At 48.1% G+C, this 17,506-nt stretch overlaps 1 protein-coding gene across 3 annotated transcripts in view; it reads left to right on the forward strand.

The window, feature by feature from the left end:
* The window catches only part of LOC142583297 (uncharacterized), a 122,723-nt gene that overhangs the window by 92,044 nt on the left and 13,173 nt on the right, over positions 1–17,506 (forward strand). For all 3 annotated transcript variants that reach the window (XM_075693709.1, XM_075693711.1, XM_075693710.1), the window contains exon 16: positions 13,888–13,973. In XM_075693709.1, the coding sequence (XP_075549824.1) occupies positions 13,888–13,973 (86 nt within the window). The remainder of the gene's footprint in view (positions 1–13,887; positions 13,974–17,506) is intronic.

Below are 17,506 nucleotides of genomic sequence, written 5' to 3' on the forward strand. Positions count from 1 at the left end.
CTATGCGTTTTGGCTTGGGCAGCAGCACATCGTCAAGATCAGCCGCCACCGTGCCGACGCTCTGATTGCCACTGCATATGGGTGGCATTGGAGGAGGAGTGAAGAGAGCAAGGCTCGCGCTGTGCGCAAGAGATGGTGCCAGGAGCGCACGCAGCTAGAGCAGCGCGTTGGCCCCGGTTATGGAGCTGGTTATGGCAAGGCACGACGGCGCCGCGAAATGCAAGAACGGGCGCCAGAGAGCTGCGCTCTAAAAAAAGTTCGTTATACCCATTGCGAGGAAACTTTAGCTTCGTTAAAATGAGGTTTTCAGTACATAGGCATCAATCGGAATTTCAAGGGGAATCACGATTGCTTCGTTATATCCATAAGCTTGTTATATCCCCTTTTGTTATAACAAGGTTTTACTAATATATATATCTTTGTATGCGCCCTATTTGTGCTGCAAAGTGTTCGAAGTGTTCGTTGCAACAGTAAGGCGCTTTAAAATATGTTTGTTATATGTGGGTGCAGTTTCAATATTTCGGATTGGAAAATTGTAAGTGCACAGGGATATGGTTATTGTAACCGATAGATCATTATATCTACCTATTATATAAGTAGGTTTGACTGTGCCGACATTTAATACCCCAGTTATTCTAGCAAATTTAGTGTCACATTGACCGAGAGTACTTTGCCAACACTTTGGTGACACAGTACTATTACAGAAAGTGTCATTTGAAATTGATGATACTATCATTGGTAAATTAGTAATCAGATTGTGTTTTTATTTTAGGCAGTCCTTGCGAAATAACTCTGCATCATAGTTAAAAACATGGTTTAGCATGAACTTTGCTGTAAATGGGGTAAATTATTACAACCATGTTGACAAGATCAATCATAATGAGTGAAGACAAGATGGCAGTTGCATACAAGGCGAGCACAGGAAATATATGCGTGTCTATCGAAGGTGGCATGGGAACGTTCATAATGTTTGTAATCAGAAAAAGGAAGGAAATGTGAGCATAAACTGACAAAAAACTATTTTCCATAGGTGAACTTGCATTGTTCAATCATGAATAAAGATGAACTTCCGTAAATTCTAATAACAGTAAAAAAGCACATACACAGAAGTAGATATACAGTCTCCGACTGAATTTTCGGACTCCAAAAATTTGGACATGCTCGATTATTGGTCTGCTTCGTGGCACCGGCATTCTCCCCATAGACCATACATAATATATAACAACTGGCGAAAGTTCGGACACCTTGCAAATTCTCGTCAGATTTTTTGGACGCTCCTTGAGCCAAGTCGATCGAGAGCACCATGCACCGACTCTGACCGGTGCATGGTTCGACTTGCTGAACACCATTTTTGTTTTGAACGGAGCCTACTTGCTGCCCCACGAAGTGGCGCTACTGCAAATCCCCGCTCATCATTATCGTTTGTGCCTGGTCCGATAGAGTGGCTGCAGCAATTCCGGTCTCAGCTTAGTAAGCCATGTCAAGACAATCCAGCAGCTGATTTATTTCTTTCTTCACGCACGATGCTGCGAGTAGGCCACATTTTTCGTTTGTGCGACTAGTGTCAGCGTGACGGCATGGTGGTGTTTGCTTTGTGTGCTGTGTCGAGGTTGCGGTGATCCAACGTGGCATACGGAAACATCGCGTCAAGTGTCTTAATGGCGCTGACAGTGCCCGCGCAGACTGCGCTGGGGAATGCTGGCAAGCGGGTGCCGGGAGGCCTAGGATTTGTCGCCTTCCGATGTGCTCCCTACTGACGTTGAAAATGTTCTGCCGAGACCTGCAAAGTGGTTGCATTGCAATACCGGACGCCGTCTCATTTGACAGTTTCACAGGTGCTGACACTGCTGTACTGACATGCGCACAACTCAACGACGGCGAGATCATTCGTCAGGTTTCTGCTGCACCGCCGGACGATGACTCCGAGCTAGAGGATGACACACCATGTGCTATGCTGCCGTTGCATGCGGAGCGTGTACAAGCAGTGACTGTGCTTTCAGCCACCTATAGTGACCGTACGACCGTCTCCGAGATTCAGGCTTATCTGATTGCGCGTAAACCAAACAGCATGCAACGGCGCATTCACGACTTCTTCAAGCCTCTACTACCAAGCCCGAATATGTGCGTGGAAGTGAAGGATTTCTTTTTTTTTTTTTCTTAATCTGCTTTTTCGGACACCTGTTTATTCGGACATTTCTACAGTCCTCGTGAGGTCCGAATAAACAGTCGGCGACTGCATTGACACGTGTACTAACCTTTATTTACCCCGCCGACCATAGTCCCCGAACCAGACTTCGACGTAAATTCAAGTCTCCCCATGAGCAAGCAGCAACAGCTCAGAAGTCTTCTCCGTCGATACAAAGACTGCTTTTCGACGTCATCGAGGATTCCACAAACACCAGTTGCACAGCATCACATCATAACCGAAGAGTGCGCTCGACCACTCCGCCAGAGCCCTTACCGAGTTTCGACGCGAGAACGTGAAGCTATTAGGCAACAAGTCGACGAAATGCTGCGCGACGACATCATCCAGCTGTCGAAAAGCCCGTGGGCATCTGTTGTCCTGGTGAAAAAAAAGGACGGAACCCTACGTTACTGCGTCGATTATCGTCGACTGAACAAGATCACGAAGAAGGACGTATACCCCCTTCCGCGGATAGACGACGCATTGGATCAGCTCTGCAACGCTAAATACTTCTCGTCGATGACCTCAAGTCTGGCTATTGGCAAATAGAAGTCGACGAAAGAGATCATGAAGAGACTGCCGTCATCACCCCAGACGGCCTCTAAGAGTTCAAGGTTATGCCATTCGGACTGTGCTCGGCGCCTGCAACGTTCCAGCGCGTGTTGGACACGGTTTTAGCAGGATTGAAGTGGCAGACCTGTCTCGTTTACTTGGATGACGTCGTCGTCTTCGCCGGAAATTTTGACAATCACCTCGGACGGCTTGCTGCAGTACTAGAGGCCATCAAGTCATCAGGGCTTACTTTGAAGCCGGAAAAATGCCGCTTCGCTTACGATGAGCTTCTGTTCCTAGGTCACGTAATCAGTAAATCTGGTGTCCGTCCAGAACCGCAAAAGACAGCTGCCATTGCACAGTTCCCGCAACCCATCGACAAGAAGGCAGTGCGTAGATTCCTTGGCATGTGTGCCTACTACACGTGCTTTGTCAAGGACTTTTCACGCATCGCTGAGCCGTTGACATGTCTAACTAAATGTGATGTTGAGTTCAAGTGGGAAACGCCGCAGGCCGACGCATTTGAAGAACTCAAACGACGCATGCAGTCGCCGCCAGTACTTGCGCACTTGACGAGTACGCCGATACAGAAATCCATACTGACGCCAGTAGCCTAGGCCTCGGTGCGGTTCTAGTCCAGAGGAGAAACGGAGTCGAACAGGTGATAGCTTACGCTAGCCGGTCGCTGTCAAAAGCGGAAGGCAACTATTCTACGACCGAAAAGGAATGCCTCGCCATCGTTTGGGCTACAGCTAAATTTTGCCCTTATCTTTATGGCAGGCCATTCAAAGTTGTCAGCGACCATCACGCGTTGTGTTGGCTAGCGAATATAAAGGACCCTTCAGGACGGCTGGCACGGTGGAGCCTCAGACTACAGGAATACGACATCACTGTAACCTACAAGTCTGGACGAAAACACTCCGATGCCGATTGCCTATCACGCGCCCCCATTGACCCGCCGCCGCAAGATAACAAGAATTATGACGCCTTCCTTGGAATGATAAGCGCGGAAGACTTCGCTGAACAGCAATGGGCAGATCCGGAGCTAAAAGGCCTCGTCGAATATTTGGAAGGGCACACCGACGTTGTACCCAGGGCATTTAAGCGCGGATTATCTTCCTTCACGCTTCAAAACAATCTACTCGTGAAGAAGAACTTCTCACTAGTCCGCGCCAACTACCTTGTTGTTCCGTCAGCGCTGCGTCCAGAAGTACTGCGCGCCTTACATGATGATCCGACCGCCGGGCACCTCGGTTTCTCCCGGACGCTATCGAGGATACAAGAAAGATATTACTGGCCGCGCCTAACTGCCGATGTCGCCCGTTACGTCAAGACATGCTGCAACTGTCAGCGACGCCTGACATCACCGACAAGGCCAGCGAGATTACTACGGTCGATCAAGCCTCCTTAGCGATCTTTTCAGCCGATCGGGATGGACTTGTTGGGACCGTTTCCCACATCAGCTTCCGGAAATAAGTGGATCGTCGTGGCGATGGACTATCTCACCCACTTCGCTGAAACTAAAGCTCTACTGAAAGGCAGCGCAGCCGAAGTGGCAAAATTTTTCGTCGAGAACATCCTGCTGCGACATGGTGCTCCAGAAGTCATCACCAACAGAGGAACGGCTTTTACAGCAGAGCTCACCCAAACCATTCTGCAATACAGCCAGACAAGCCACAGGAGGACAACTGCCTACCACCCACGGACGAATGGTCTCGCGAGCGCCTGAACAAGACCCTCGCTGACATGCTAGCAATGTACGTCGATGTCGAGCACAAGATGTGGGACGCGGTCCTGCCGTACGTAACTTTTGCTTACAACACGGCGGTGCAAGAAACAACACAGATCATGCCGTTTAAGCTGGTTTACGGCAGGTGCCCGACGACGACGCTCGATGCCATGCTGCCACACGTCACTGACGAAGAGAATGTTGACGTCGCTAGCTATCTCCAGTGCGCCGAAGAAGCCCGACGGCTCGCCCGCCTACGGATCGAGAACCAGCAGCGTACCGACAGCGGAGACTACAACCGCTGACCACGCTTCGTTGAGTACCAGTCCGGTGACCGTGTTTAGGTTTGGACACCGATACGCCGACGAGGACTCAGTGAGAAACTACTTCGATGCTATTTCGAACCCTGCAAGGTCATTCGACGTATTGGCGCACTGGACTATGAGGTTGTGCCAGACGGCATTTCGCATTCACAGCGGCGCCGTGCACGATCTGAAGTGGTCCACGTGGTGCGTCTTAAACCATTTTCGGACGCTGACGAACTTTCCTTGTGTTGTTTTCTTTGCTACGAGTGCTTCTTTATAACTTTCATTTGTTTGCAGCATTGGGTCGATGCCTTCTTTAAGAGGGGGGGTATTGACACATGTACAGTGAAACCTCGTTAAACCGTAGTTGGCCGGAGCTCGGGGAAGGTACGTACTAAACGGTAGTACTGTTTAACCGAATAGCATGAGATCGCCCTCTTACCTGTCGAAAACGGAACTCAGAGAGAGTGCGATGAAAGGGGAAAAAACATGCAGTATTTATTCACTTCGCGCGACAAAAGCGTTATTTTCGATTGATGCCACGGCGGCCTAGCATGCCGACGACAGCGGCCTCAAATTTACTGAAGTTGCGTGCCAGCTTTTCAGCCAGCCCCCCTCTTCTCGGCAAACACTCGCATGGCAGATTCCTCGTTGGTGTTACGTATTCACCGTGCACGTGCGCAGTAGTGCTGCACAAGTCCCGGGGCCGCCTTTTTCATTACGGGTGCTGGAGTTTGGAATAATTTTCATTTGGAATAGAGTTACGTTATCGCGTCCCTGTTGTCGTCGCGACGATTGCATTCATGAGGCTGACGCAACGCGCAGCTTATGCCACTGTCGGGCCTGAATCGCCCGTGCTATCACTTTCCGTGTCGTCCTCGTCACTGTCGCTGGTTGACACTTGGCAACAACAGAGGCAACGATGGCAAAAAGTCGAACCTTGTAGCCGACATCTATTCGCGGTCGCAGCAGCGCTGCCGAGCAACTTCTTTGCATTTCAAATGCCACACGCTATAGTCAACAGCAGATCCCTGTCATGTGCTAGCGCCGGCTTCTTCGTGTCACGTTCGATAGCACGGACGATGGACTGAACACCCGGCGTCTTTTTTATCCCAGCTTCGGCAAGACACGAGTCCTCGCTTGCACGATGCCACAGCGCTCTCTGGCACGGTAATCAAAATGATGTAGATGTTAATGTGGCTTCACGCGCAAACGCGCAGGGCGTTTGGAGGCCGTTGTTCCAATATCTGAGGCTTGTTGTTCTGCTTGGCCCGCCCGATGGAGACGACGCACCTCCGTGTTTGCGCGACGAAAAGTGGAAACGCTATGTTTTAACAGATGTGTACGCAATAATCTGGTACGGTTTATGCGGATACAAAACACATTATGTTCAATGGCCGCTGAGTCGGGAATTTGACTTTACTACGTTTAAAACGAAACTACTGTTTAAGCGGGTATGGTTTAACGAGGTTTTACTGTACTTATCTTAATCGCGCGAGCACGTTTCGCTGCCTAACAAATGATTATCGCACAGCGTGGGACGCGCCTGCATGTATCCGAAGTTTCTGGAAAGTTAACGATGCTTCTATCCGTTGTCTGTTGTCGCCTAACCTTGTGTTATCTGATTTCATCGCCTGACGCGAATGGTGTAGAACTCTGTGGAAGGCACGCGGGTCTCAACGATTAGTCTCGAACATTCGACGACTGCTCTATAAAAGCCGACGCGCTTGACCTGCTGATCAGATTTTCGACGATCGCCGACCGTGTTCGCCGCTATCATTGTGCTATAAGGGTAGCCTGTTTTGTGGGCACTAGTTCGCCCAATAAAAGTGTTTTGTTGTTCACAGTATTGCTACTGTGTTATTCAACGTCACCACCACGTGACAGTATTCTGATGTGGCACTTGGGTGGTAGTCCATATTAAAGAATCGCCAGTCGACTAACTTTCAGTAGAGTAACCAGCGTGCATGCCCATAGCAATATCGAACTGTGTATGTGAGTGCATGTTAGAAACCTGGATGATGGTGCGTCCGTTAGAAAAAAACCAAACAAGTCAGAAAATTGCATTAATCCTTCGTTCCCTCGCCAACGAGGGGCAATCAGCTTTTGCGAGCCAAGTCGCGAGAAAAGAAACTTGGGCATAGCAGCATCGCTTCTACATGGTGGCATCGTTTGTATGTACCAGCCTGTGAACAGGTGTAATCACATCCCTATGAGCAACAGACATGCGAGCATCTAGCAGTGACCCTCTGAGAGATTGGAAACCAGATAGACATCAGTTTTTAAGAGTGCAACGGACAGAAACAGCCTGCAAGATGAAACAAAAACAACCACCACGTGCCCTCACGCGTGCAGGTGTGCAAGCAGTTGCTCAAACGCCAGTGTAATGAAGCCGTGCAATGAAAACGAAGAGACTATGGAGTAAATAAAAAATTACCTGTATCTGCACAGGGTGACAACAGTTGCTGGGCAACAAAGAATTGGAAAATTGACACGTTTTTCAAACATGCAGAGGTCGCCATAAATGTAAGGCATCGACCATTTGGGACTAGTTCGCTGCACCAAATATTTACGGAATTGACTGTCAGAGGATTAAGCAAGGCTAGTGCAGTCGATCGCGGACATATCGAACTCGAAGGAGATAGCGAAATAGTTCGATATATCGATAATTTGAAATATAATGTATGCAAGTCAAAAGCTTCTTTAACAACTCCACACATCTCAAGGCAGCTTCCCGATGTCGTGACTAACGGGAACTTACCGATCTGTGCCTCCAAGGCGCGTAAAGAAACAAAAACACAGCTCGATGACCAGAGCACTTTTATTTCAAAAGAAAAAAATGTTCTTGACACGTGTCTCCAAAAACCAGGCTTACAATGCCTTCTTGACCTTGTCAAAGGTTGGGACGCGCACACGACACGCTCCAAGGCGACTGGACTGCACTACCTTCAGCTTAACATCGGCTTTGTACTTGAGGGTCGCACTCAAGGAGTTGCAAGGAATGCTGAATGCCGCGGCGACCGAAGACTTTTTCTCGCCAGCCTCCACCCGTCGAATGATGTCCGCCTTTGTTGAAAAATCCAAATTCTTGCGTTTTATCGGGGCTGTGGCTCTGGAACACGTGCCAAAAGCAGAACGAGAAATGCACTGCACCACACTAGTCTCAAGCCTTTGCGTTGGCCTCGTGAATAAAAGGAACAAAGCGATTCGAAAGACGCACGTCTGCGCACTACCACAAGCCCAAGCTGCACTGACCTCGTTCGTCTCGCTGCGCCAGCGGTGTCAGCCAACCAAAACACAGGAAACGGGCACCTGCGGTCAGCGTGGTTTCTCCCTCCCACTTCCCTTTCACAGCCAATCACACAACAAGTGCTCCTCGTCACATGCCTTTTACCCACATGCCCCTTTCTCAGAGTGCAGGGCGGCATGCGTGAGATTGCGGGAACATCGCGAGAGCTTCGTGAGGAGAAGCGCACTTGCGGAGGTGGGATGCGATGGGAGAAGCGCAATTGCAGGGGTGGGGTATGGTGGGAGACGCGCACTTGCCAGGGCGCAGCTCAGCACGGAGTTCGATACATCGACATGCCGGTGCATGGGAGTTCAATATATGCAAACAATAGCGCTAAACTTTTGCATCGGTTTCCCAAGGGGATTTTTCAACTGTTCAATAATGCGATAATTTGATATATCTGGGGTCGACTGTATATTCATTTAATGTTTTACTGTTTAGGATGATGGTACTTGTGTGCTTAATTAATGCAAGATGGAAAATAAAACTAGTCTGTTGAAAACTTGACAGATACTGTCCCATTGTAGTGACAATGAATTAAACGTGGCCAAATATGTGAGCTAAGAATCTGACTCTATTGGGTGAAGTTGTGCCCAGAAGAACAAGCAACACTGGAATCATGTAGGGATACTGCTTATATATGCAGCACCTGACTTGTTGAAGTATTTGAAGGATCGCAAATAAATTAATTTAAAATGGCGGGCACAGTCATTTGGTCGTCCAATCTGAGCCAAGTTCATTACTATTTATGAATGTAGTGCCACTATGAGAATGTTGTTTTTTCATCCACTTTATTTCCATTAATTTATCATTTACTTGATTGAATTATTAAGGACAAGTAATTTTCCCTATGGTGGCCTTGGTGTCTTTGTTGGCTTCTTATGATGTGTTTGAGAATGTACAACACTATTCGCGCCACATGCATAATCTTATTTGAGAAGACTCTTTTGCTGTAGAGTTTGTGGTGTGAGAGTTGAGGAGGACGTCGGGATGAAAAACTGGAGATTTATTTACATTATTTACAGTGAGACGACCAAGAAATTAAGTCATAGAAGTCATTACGGCCGGCGGCAACTCGGACGCTGCGGCCCGTGGCAAGAAGCTCGAAACAGATGAATCAAGGAATGCTCTCTTGCTGCTCCCGGTCTCCGGCTTTTAAGCCCTTTGGTGTCACGTTCGGCCAATCGGTGAGCCCGCTCAGGTGACGCCATTTTTGGCCAATCGGCGAGCCCGCTCAGGTGTCGTCATTTTCGGCCAATGGTAGGCACCCGTGCGATTGTGTCACACCCGGCGGAGAGGGTCGCTCCTTGGTCCCCAATTGTCCGAGTGCTTACTTCTCTCTGCGGTCTTGCCTTCCTGGTCTGCAACTACCGTGACAAAGGCGGAAGGGGGGGGGGGATTGCTGCCAGGGCTTCACGGTGCATTACACCCGTCTTGCCTCATGGACCCACGTTACCTGGAACAGTGCCAGGCTCGCGCTTCACTTTCGGGAAGAGTCAAGCAGTGAATAGCTCCAGATGCGGCGTACGAGGTGGGGGCCACCAACTTGCTTGCACGCGCCGCGCCTCAGGAATGTGGTATACGTGCTTCTGCGCTCCTTAATTAGCTGTGGCGCGATTCGATGTGGTCTGGTGAACTCGAAGGAGGCTCAGGAAAACAGCCCGTATCTAACAGCTCGTCCTCGCCCCGGAAGTTCGGAATGGATGGTGAAATCAATTCGCTGGCCATGAGGAATGCTGAAAGAACCTGCAGGGTACTGGTGTCGAGCCTCGTTTGACGAACTTCGGGATCCTGGGCCCTGGAGAACGTACGTCAAACAAACAAAACAACACAGCGCTGCACCACGTGTAAGCGCAGGCTCTTCACCCCTGACTCGCCAGGCTATTACTGAGTCAAAATGAACCCTGATCTTTTATTTCCCCAATTTTGACAAAGCAGTTCCAACCACCTTTCCAAACCGCTATCCACTTCTCTCCAAATGCCGACAAGGCCAGAGTGACATTGTTGTTGCAAAACAAAGGGCCGTTGTCATTGCAAACAAAGAAATGAAAACAGCCGACCATAACTTAAGTGGCCTAACTACACGAACAGCATATTTCTAACCTATCGCAGTGGCGTACTTATCGCACGTATTGGGGCCAGTGAACAGTCCGGTCAACTCTACAAGTACGTAGTCACAAGCGTTCTAGCTTTGTGGTCACTATTCAAAACGCGTACTTGCGTTGTAGGCAAACCTGTCATTACGCTTACTCTGGTTTCTTCCTTTAGTCCCTACAGGACACGTAACCTAAACAAGGACTTAATTTGCGTAACTCACGCACTCCGCAGAACCCTTAAAATAATGCGTCTTCTAATAACTAGTTCCAGGCGCGCTAACTAGAGAAGTCAGAATACGGCTGCCCTCAACACACACGAGCAACCCAATCATAAATCTGCTTCCTTCCGTCCACACAGGACACTCGCTAATGGAGCTAAGAACGCTTCTCAGTGCAAATGATGCACTTACTGAAAACCTATGCAGTTAACTTTAGCAAATAAAAGAAAACGCATAAACAAAGGTTAACTAATACACACGCGCGTTACGATAGGCCTCTCACCGATAACCTTGACACTCAGGTTACTCACTCACAAAAAAAGAAAGCCTATATACTAATTAATGAACACCTCGCGATACTACATGTTTAAAAAAAAAAATAAAAACACGCGTCTTTCAAATCTCAAGCTTCTCAAACAAAACATAAAGAAAGCTCATACCTTACATACTGAAGCTCTAGTCTCAAATTGCGAAAATTTGCAAATGTTCAAAAATAAAACAAAACACGTTTTCCTTCTACGGAAGCTCTCTTGGCCTCCCTTTTCAAACGTTTACAACTGACTCATACTATTTGAGCCGTACTCGAGGTGGTCGCAGTTTGAAAGCTACTTTGGCTACCGAGGAACAACAAAAGGGCTGACTCACTATCAGCTCCCCCAAGACATTACAGTCTCCTGCCAATTTGCATCCTGGTGCCCCGCTTTCAACACGAACTCGATTAACCGTGTCACGACTCCTTACCACCTGGTCTCGTCTTGCCACCTTGTGCTTCTTTGTACTACACGCTGAACTTCGAAAAGAACGACGGACCGACAAGGAACATAACTGTCCCGTGCCCTCGGTCCGCGTCCGTGCAGAACATGCTTCTCAGTCTCTTTTTGACCTGTGGCTCGAACGTCTTTGATGCGTCAACATCGTCAACGACAACCGCACCTTTCTTTTCCTTGCGCCCTGGCTTTTTGAGTCTTTCGCCGTCTTTGGCTGCGCTACATTAGCCACCGCATTCCGATCTTTAGCGCGCTTCTTTCTGCGGCGCTTTTTCTTCTAACTCTCTGTCATGCCGCTTTCGCGTGCCTCGTGCTGGCCGGTACACATTTCGTCCGCCCGGATCGGTCTCTTACCTGCACAGTCTGATTGATTTTCATTTAAATCAACATTCTCTCTGCCTCGACTGGCGAACAGATCAACTGACTCTTGAACAATGCAGCAGGCTTTACTCGAGCTATGCAACTCGCACTTTTGCGAACTGCCCTCTACTGCATTGCCCAGCTCACGCTGTGAATTGGCACACAGCCCGTCGGTATCGATCGCTGTGTCACGCACACAGTCCGAATGATTAATAACTGAATGATCCCTATCTAGCCTACCTAGACTGGCGGAGAGCTGCACCGGTCCCTGAACAATGCAGTTGTATTCTCTTGAGCTACGCACTCGCAATCCTGAGAATTACCCTCAACTGCATCGTCCAGCTGGCGCTTCACTTTGGCACGCAGGTGTGACCTGACATGGATGCTCGTGTCTGTCGGGTCAACATTACCCTGTACCTCGCTAACGACCTCGATACCATGAGATGCGACGCACACACGCGGTAACTGTGCCAATTTGTTCGCAGCTGGCCTAGCTGTCTCTACAGTCCTCTGTTGGCACAGCACCGCGTCGCTCTCACTCTGGCCTTTAACGGCCTCTGTTGCCACTAAGGCATCATTAGCGGCTAGTCCTTTCCGTTCACCTAAGAATGTGCAGCCAGTCTCACAGGCGCTACTCTTCTCGTTGGCTTTTGGCGAAAATCCGCTAGATACTTCCTGATTCTTTTGCTCTGTACTGTCTACAGAATTTTCAGACGGGCGTTGCCTTTGTTCCTTTAACTGCTGAAAATATTGTATCTGTTTTTCCAATGCTGCTATCTCTCTCTCGTACTTTTGCTCACGCTCATGTTCTTGACACTCACGCTTATTTTTAAGTTCTTGGCACTCACACTTACGTTCACGACGCTCATGCTCCCGTGGTTCTTGTGTCACCTCCCAAGCAATCTTAATGCTTTCATCATCATTGCCACTATCTTGAATTGCCTTTATGATAGCTGGCTTTTTCATCTGCTCGTCCACCTCAACTCCCACAAGTCTAACCTCGTCAACCTTCTAAGATCCATGGCAGCTGCCCTGACTGGTGGTTAAAACTGTTTTCCTTAATTAATTTATGCAAACACACAATATGCAACAAATTCCCGATTCGTAGAACTATCAAAATAAACACACAACATTTGAAGTCTGGCGAATCAAAAGGAAAAAAACCACACGCTCACTTACGGTTGCAGCACCCTGCCATCTGGTTCATTGGTCCGCTGTTCCCGGTTCCTCAGGACTCCCTGGGTTGAAGGCTCTCTCTTCTTTGCTGTTCCAAGTTCTTCGGGACTCCTTTGGACGAAGGCTCTTTTTCGCTGTTCCGGGTTCCTCAGGATTTCTCTTGACGAAGGTTGATCCGTAGCGCTGCCACCAGTTGTTGCATTTGGAGGCGATCCCACCGCTGGCAACCAGTTGTAAGAGTTGAGGCGGACATCGGGATGAAAAACTGGAGGTTTATTTACATTATTTGCAGTGAGATGACCAAGAAATCAACAGTCATAGAAGTCATTACGAGCCGGCAGCAACTCGGGACGCTCGGCCCGTGGCAAGAAGCTCGAAAGAGATGAATCAAGGAGTGCTCTCTTGCTGCTCCCGGTCTCTGGCTTTTAAAGCCCTTCGGTGTCTCGAAGTCATGTCACGTTCGGCCAATCGGCGAGCCCGCTCAGGTGTCGTGATTTTCAGCCAATGGTAGGCGCCCGTGCGATTGTGTCACACCCGGCGGAGAGGGTCGCTCCTTGGTCCCCAGTTGTCCGAGTGCTTACTTCTCTCTGCGGTCTTGTGTTCCCGATCTGCAACTACCGTGACAAAGGCAGACGGGGGGGGGGGGGGGATTGCTGCCAGGGCTTCACGGTGCATTACACCCGTCTTGCCTCTTAGACCCACGTTACCTGGAACAGTGCCAGGCTCTCGCTTCACTTTCGGGACGAGTCAAGCAGTGAATAGCTCCAGATGCGGCGTACGAGGTGGGGGCCGCCAACTTGCTTGCACGTGCCGCGCCTCGGGAATGTGGTATACATGCTTCTGCGCTCCTTAATTAGCTGTGGCACGATTCGATGTGGTCTGGTGAACTCGAAGGAGGCTCAGGAAAAGGTCCCGTATCTAACAGTGGCAAAATCCACTAAATTTCAGATGCAGTACTGAATTGCACTAAGTGATAACTTGATAACAGTAATAACCTGACTAAAGATGGTCACTGGAATAAAATAGAAATAAAACATTGTATTGGCATACAGCATTGAACAGTGGCTGCAAAGTATGTTTTGCTGTCTTGGTGCAAAATGCAGCCTACATCAGCTACTTTGCATATGGGCCCCTTTTTGATTTGTCATTTGCTTGCACTTCAAGCTAGCGGATTGTTTTGTAGTGTTAATTGTAGGTTTCCTCTGTTCAGATTCCACGAAGCGGTGGTGACAGTGAGGACAACGTGGAGAAGTGCACCATCTGCCTGAGTGAGTTTGAGGACAACGAAGAAGTCAGGTAATGCCCCTCACTTTGAGAGCTCAGATTGCTGGGCCATGTGTTGTATGTATGATCTCTCAATTGATAACCTGATCGCAGGTATTGCAGTTTTTATGTTTTTGTGAGGCAGTTTAAGTAACCAAAGCATTTCACAACCTTCCTGTATTCCGCATGATTTTCTTTAAAGTACGCCACCTTGTTAGGTTTTGAGTTTTAAACTATTATCTCACATCTGCACTTTAAAGTGTTCTCGACCCTCTTTTTTTATTGGAGAGGAGAAATGCGTTTGAAGTTAAAATAGACTATTTCAGAAATACCTTGCTGCAAAAAGTACGCCAACGTGTTTAGAGGAAGTAGTTAATGGCAATCAAACATCCTCTTCGCTGTGCTCCTGTTCCTTCTTCAATGCCTTGCACTGTGAAAGCTACGGCGGCGCAGGGCATGCCCACGACGCTCCGCCTTCTAATCGTCACCATGGCGTGCAGTTCAAATTTGCTTTTGGATGTTAAGGTAGGCGCCACTTCATCCGATTTTGGCACCTACGATGCGTCAAATGTAAGCCAAATGTGGTTGTGGCGGTGCCAAACTGGCGGTGTGCTTAGCCAGTGGACTTGTGGTGGCACACAGGGGCGGCCGCGGTATCTATGTTACATAGAAGACCATAGCTATGTGCAACTGTGGTGCGTATGCGCACTGTTTGCTTTGTGTACGACAGGGCTTGAGTGTGCGCCACGCGTGCGAGCATTTTCTGCTGCTCCGAAATGGTATGGGTTAGTAGCATCACTGATACGTGGTGCAGACCAGCTTTGACCTTCACTAGCTTGACCGACAGATAGTAGCCACATCCAGCTTGCGCATTTTTGAAGCGTTATCAATTGTTCTGCCAAGGCGTCTAACCAGGAGCGGCCAGGAGCGAGTGCGTGCTGGCAAGCGTGCGTGGGGTGTAACCTTAAGTTTCGCTTGGTTCAAGGCTAGGTGAGCATTCTAACTAGTCGAAATTCACAAGACCCGTCGTATACAACACCAATAAGCAGGGTGGCCAAAGTTTAAATTCCTAATTGTCCTCTTTCCACGTGATTTCCGGGGTGCATGACAGTAGCATTGAAAACGCTATTGCTGGAGTACCTTTCCAGTGATGGTACCACTGCGCCAATTGCACCAAACTGCGCCGACTGGCAAACCCTGCTACATCATGCTACATTTCAGCAAAGTATGAGAAGTCTGCGCCCACCCTGCGCCTAAGGGGTAGCTCGGGCTTTCGAAAACAGAACTAAGTTCTCAAGAGCCGTTTCTTCGCACCATCGAAACAGGCATGGCATGGACCCACTGCTGCAGTAACGCTTCGGCGGACCAAGCCAAGCCTCAGTCAAACCTGGATTGTACCGCTGTTTCTTCAGTGGGCTGTTGTCTATTTTGAGTACCTTGTGCCCCGCTTCATGCGGGTTGCTTAGGCAGAGGCATAGTGTCGATTTTCAAGCGGCAGCGAGGAATTGGGATAATGGTGAGCCAGACCGCGCGCTTCTCTCCTGTATGACCAATGTAAATCGGATGACTGAAGTTTCAAACGCGGTATGGTGTTTCCTTCCTTTGTTTGAACATATCGTGCACGATGTCACAGAAATGGCGACCATGATCCAAGTGCTGCCATTATATTGGTCGCCTATCCCGCACTTTCATTGGCGAGATGATTTCACGGCTTTAGGGGAATGCCTTATGGCTGCTTTTAAGATTTGGGTTGACTCAGCACCAAACAGCAACTTGCACCGTAGGATACCGAAGAAGTGGTGCTGGTTAGGCCTAGCTGCATTGTTCGGCTGTGACAAAATTTCACTGCCAGTAGGCTATTGCCGCAAGATGGTTCCAACACATATGTTCAGACCAGTATACTGCCTCGGCAATTGGGCGTGAGATCACTGGCCAGACTGGCGGCCGGAAGCCGAGATTGGGTCTGCGGGCTACAATGCCGGCAACTACCACAATGCTTTTCATTTGTTTTATTTGCTTAATGGATGGAACGGCGAAGTCTCATGTGTAGGCAGAAAGCTACAAACTGAATCTGCGCATCAGAGCCTAATCTGGCAGCATCGTACAGTCAAAGGTCCTGCCCACATATCTGTGCTTTGTGACGGCACGCGACATGCATCAAACTGCGTTATGAGTGAAAGCAAAATGTCTCTGGCGTCTCGACCATCGCGGAACTTTATATAGATGCTATATCAGTGAAGCACAGCACCAGGGTATTCAGCAAATCTTTCGTACCGCTGGCATTGGAAAAAGCAACAAAAATGATTTTACAGCTAAAGTTCATGGTGTTGGACTGACCAATTATTCAGATGTGTTTTGCTAAAATAAAGAAAAAACTCGGTTGGCGACTGTTTGTCACATGAATTTTGACACTCGGTAAGGTAATTTTCACATCCAGAGGTAGAGTCTCGACACAAAGCTGAATCCCACCATGTGACATGGGTGATTAGGTGGCACTCTAGCTTAGAAGCCTGGCAGAGCTGTAGCAGCTGCGCTATGGCCCTTGCTGGGTGACATTCCCCCGCAATCAGCTGCGTAAATTTGGGGGAAGGGGTCCTGTATATAGACTCCATCCTGCGAATGCGAAATTATCTTACTGAGTGTCAAATTTGATGATGAATATTTCAAAACTGAAGCATTCTTGAACAATCAAACAAAATGAAATTGTCTTGGAATTGAACACTTGAGTTTTGAACTAAAACATACAGTATGACACTGTAATTCATAAATGAAAAAAAAATTTTGTTTGCCAAAGCGCATAAGCAAATATTTGCTTAGCTGGCATTATATCTATCAAAATTACTGGTAGTTGAACTTTAGAGGACTTTATGATATGGAAAGTTTGCAATAGCTTTCATTAATCGTGTTCCAAAATTCCAATCTCCTGCTCTGAAATGCATTTTTTTGCTGCTCCAAAATGGTATAGGTTAGTAGCATCACTGCTTTTCTTAGTGCAAAAGTCATTCTCTGCATTGAGATTGCTAAACTCTGCCAGCCTTGCAGGAAAGAAACCTTTGTCTTTGCTCTTCACTGCATGCCGTAACCACTGGCCACTAACCTAGAACTGACAAGTGGGTTAATTGTTAATGATTCATTATAAGTATGATAGCGTAAGACAAGACAAAAATAAGGAAGCGCTGGCCCTGTTTTTTTCTTGTTGTTGTCTTGTGCTGCCATGCTCGTAATGGCCACTAACATCACTTTTCCTCTGGGCACGGCTAGTGCTTGTGTGGCGGTGGCTACCTTTAGCACATCCTCATGTAATGAATGCTTTGAATTAATTTTGCCAAACTCCAAAGTAAGCTTTTTATACAAGGTTCAGTGCATGCTGGATCCAAACTATGCCCGTGCAGTGTTGTAAGGATTTGGTTCCCAGCGGTTATGATCTAGGCTTGTGCAAATATTCAATATTTTCGAAGATTAGGCTGAAATATTACGCTATTCGATGTTCACTTTGACTCAAATTCTAGTATTTGAAACGAACAAAAGTACATATTTTTCCATGTATAAGCTGTTTGCATTTACAA

The sequence above is a fragment of the Dermacentor variabilis genome, chromosome 5 (assembly GCF_050947875.1).
Source record: "Dermacentor variabilis isolate Ectoservices chromosome 5, ASM5094787v1, whole genome shotgun sequence".
NCBI classification, from domain to species: Eukaryota; Metazoa; Arthropoda; class Arachnida; order Ixodida; family Ixodidae; genus Dermacentor; species Dermacentor variabilis.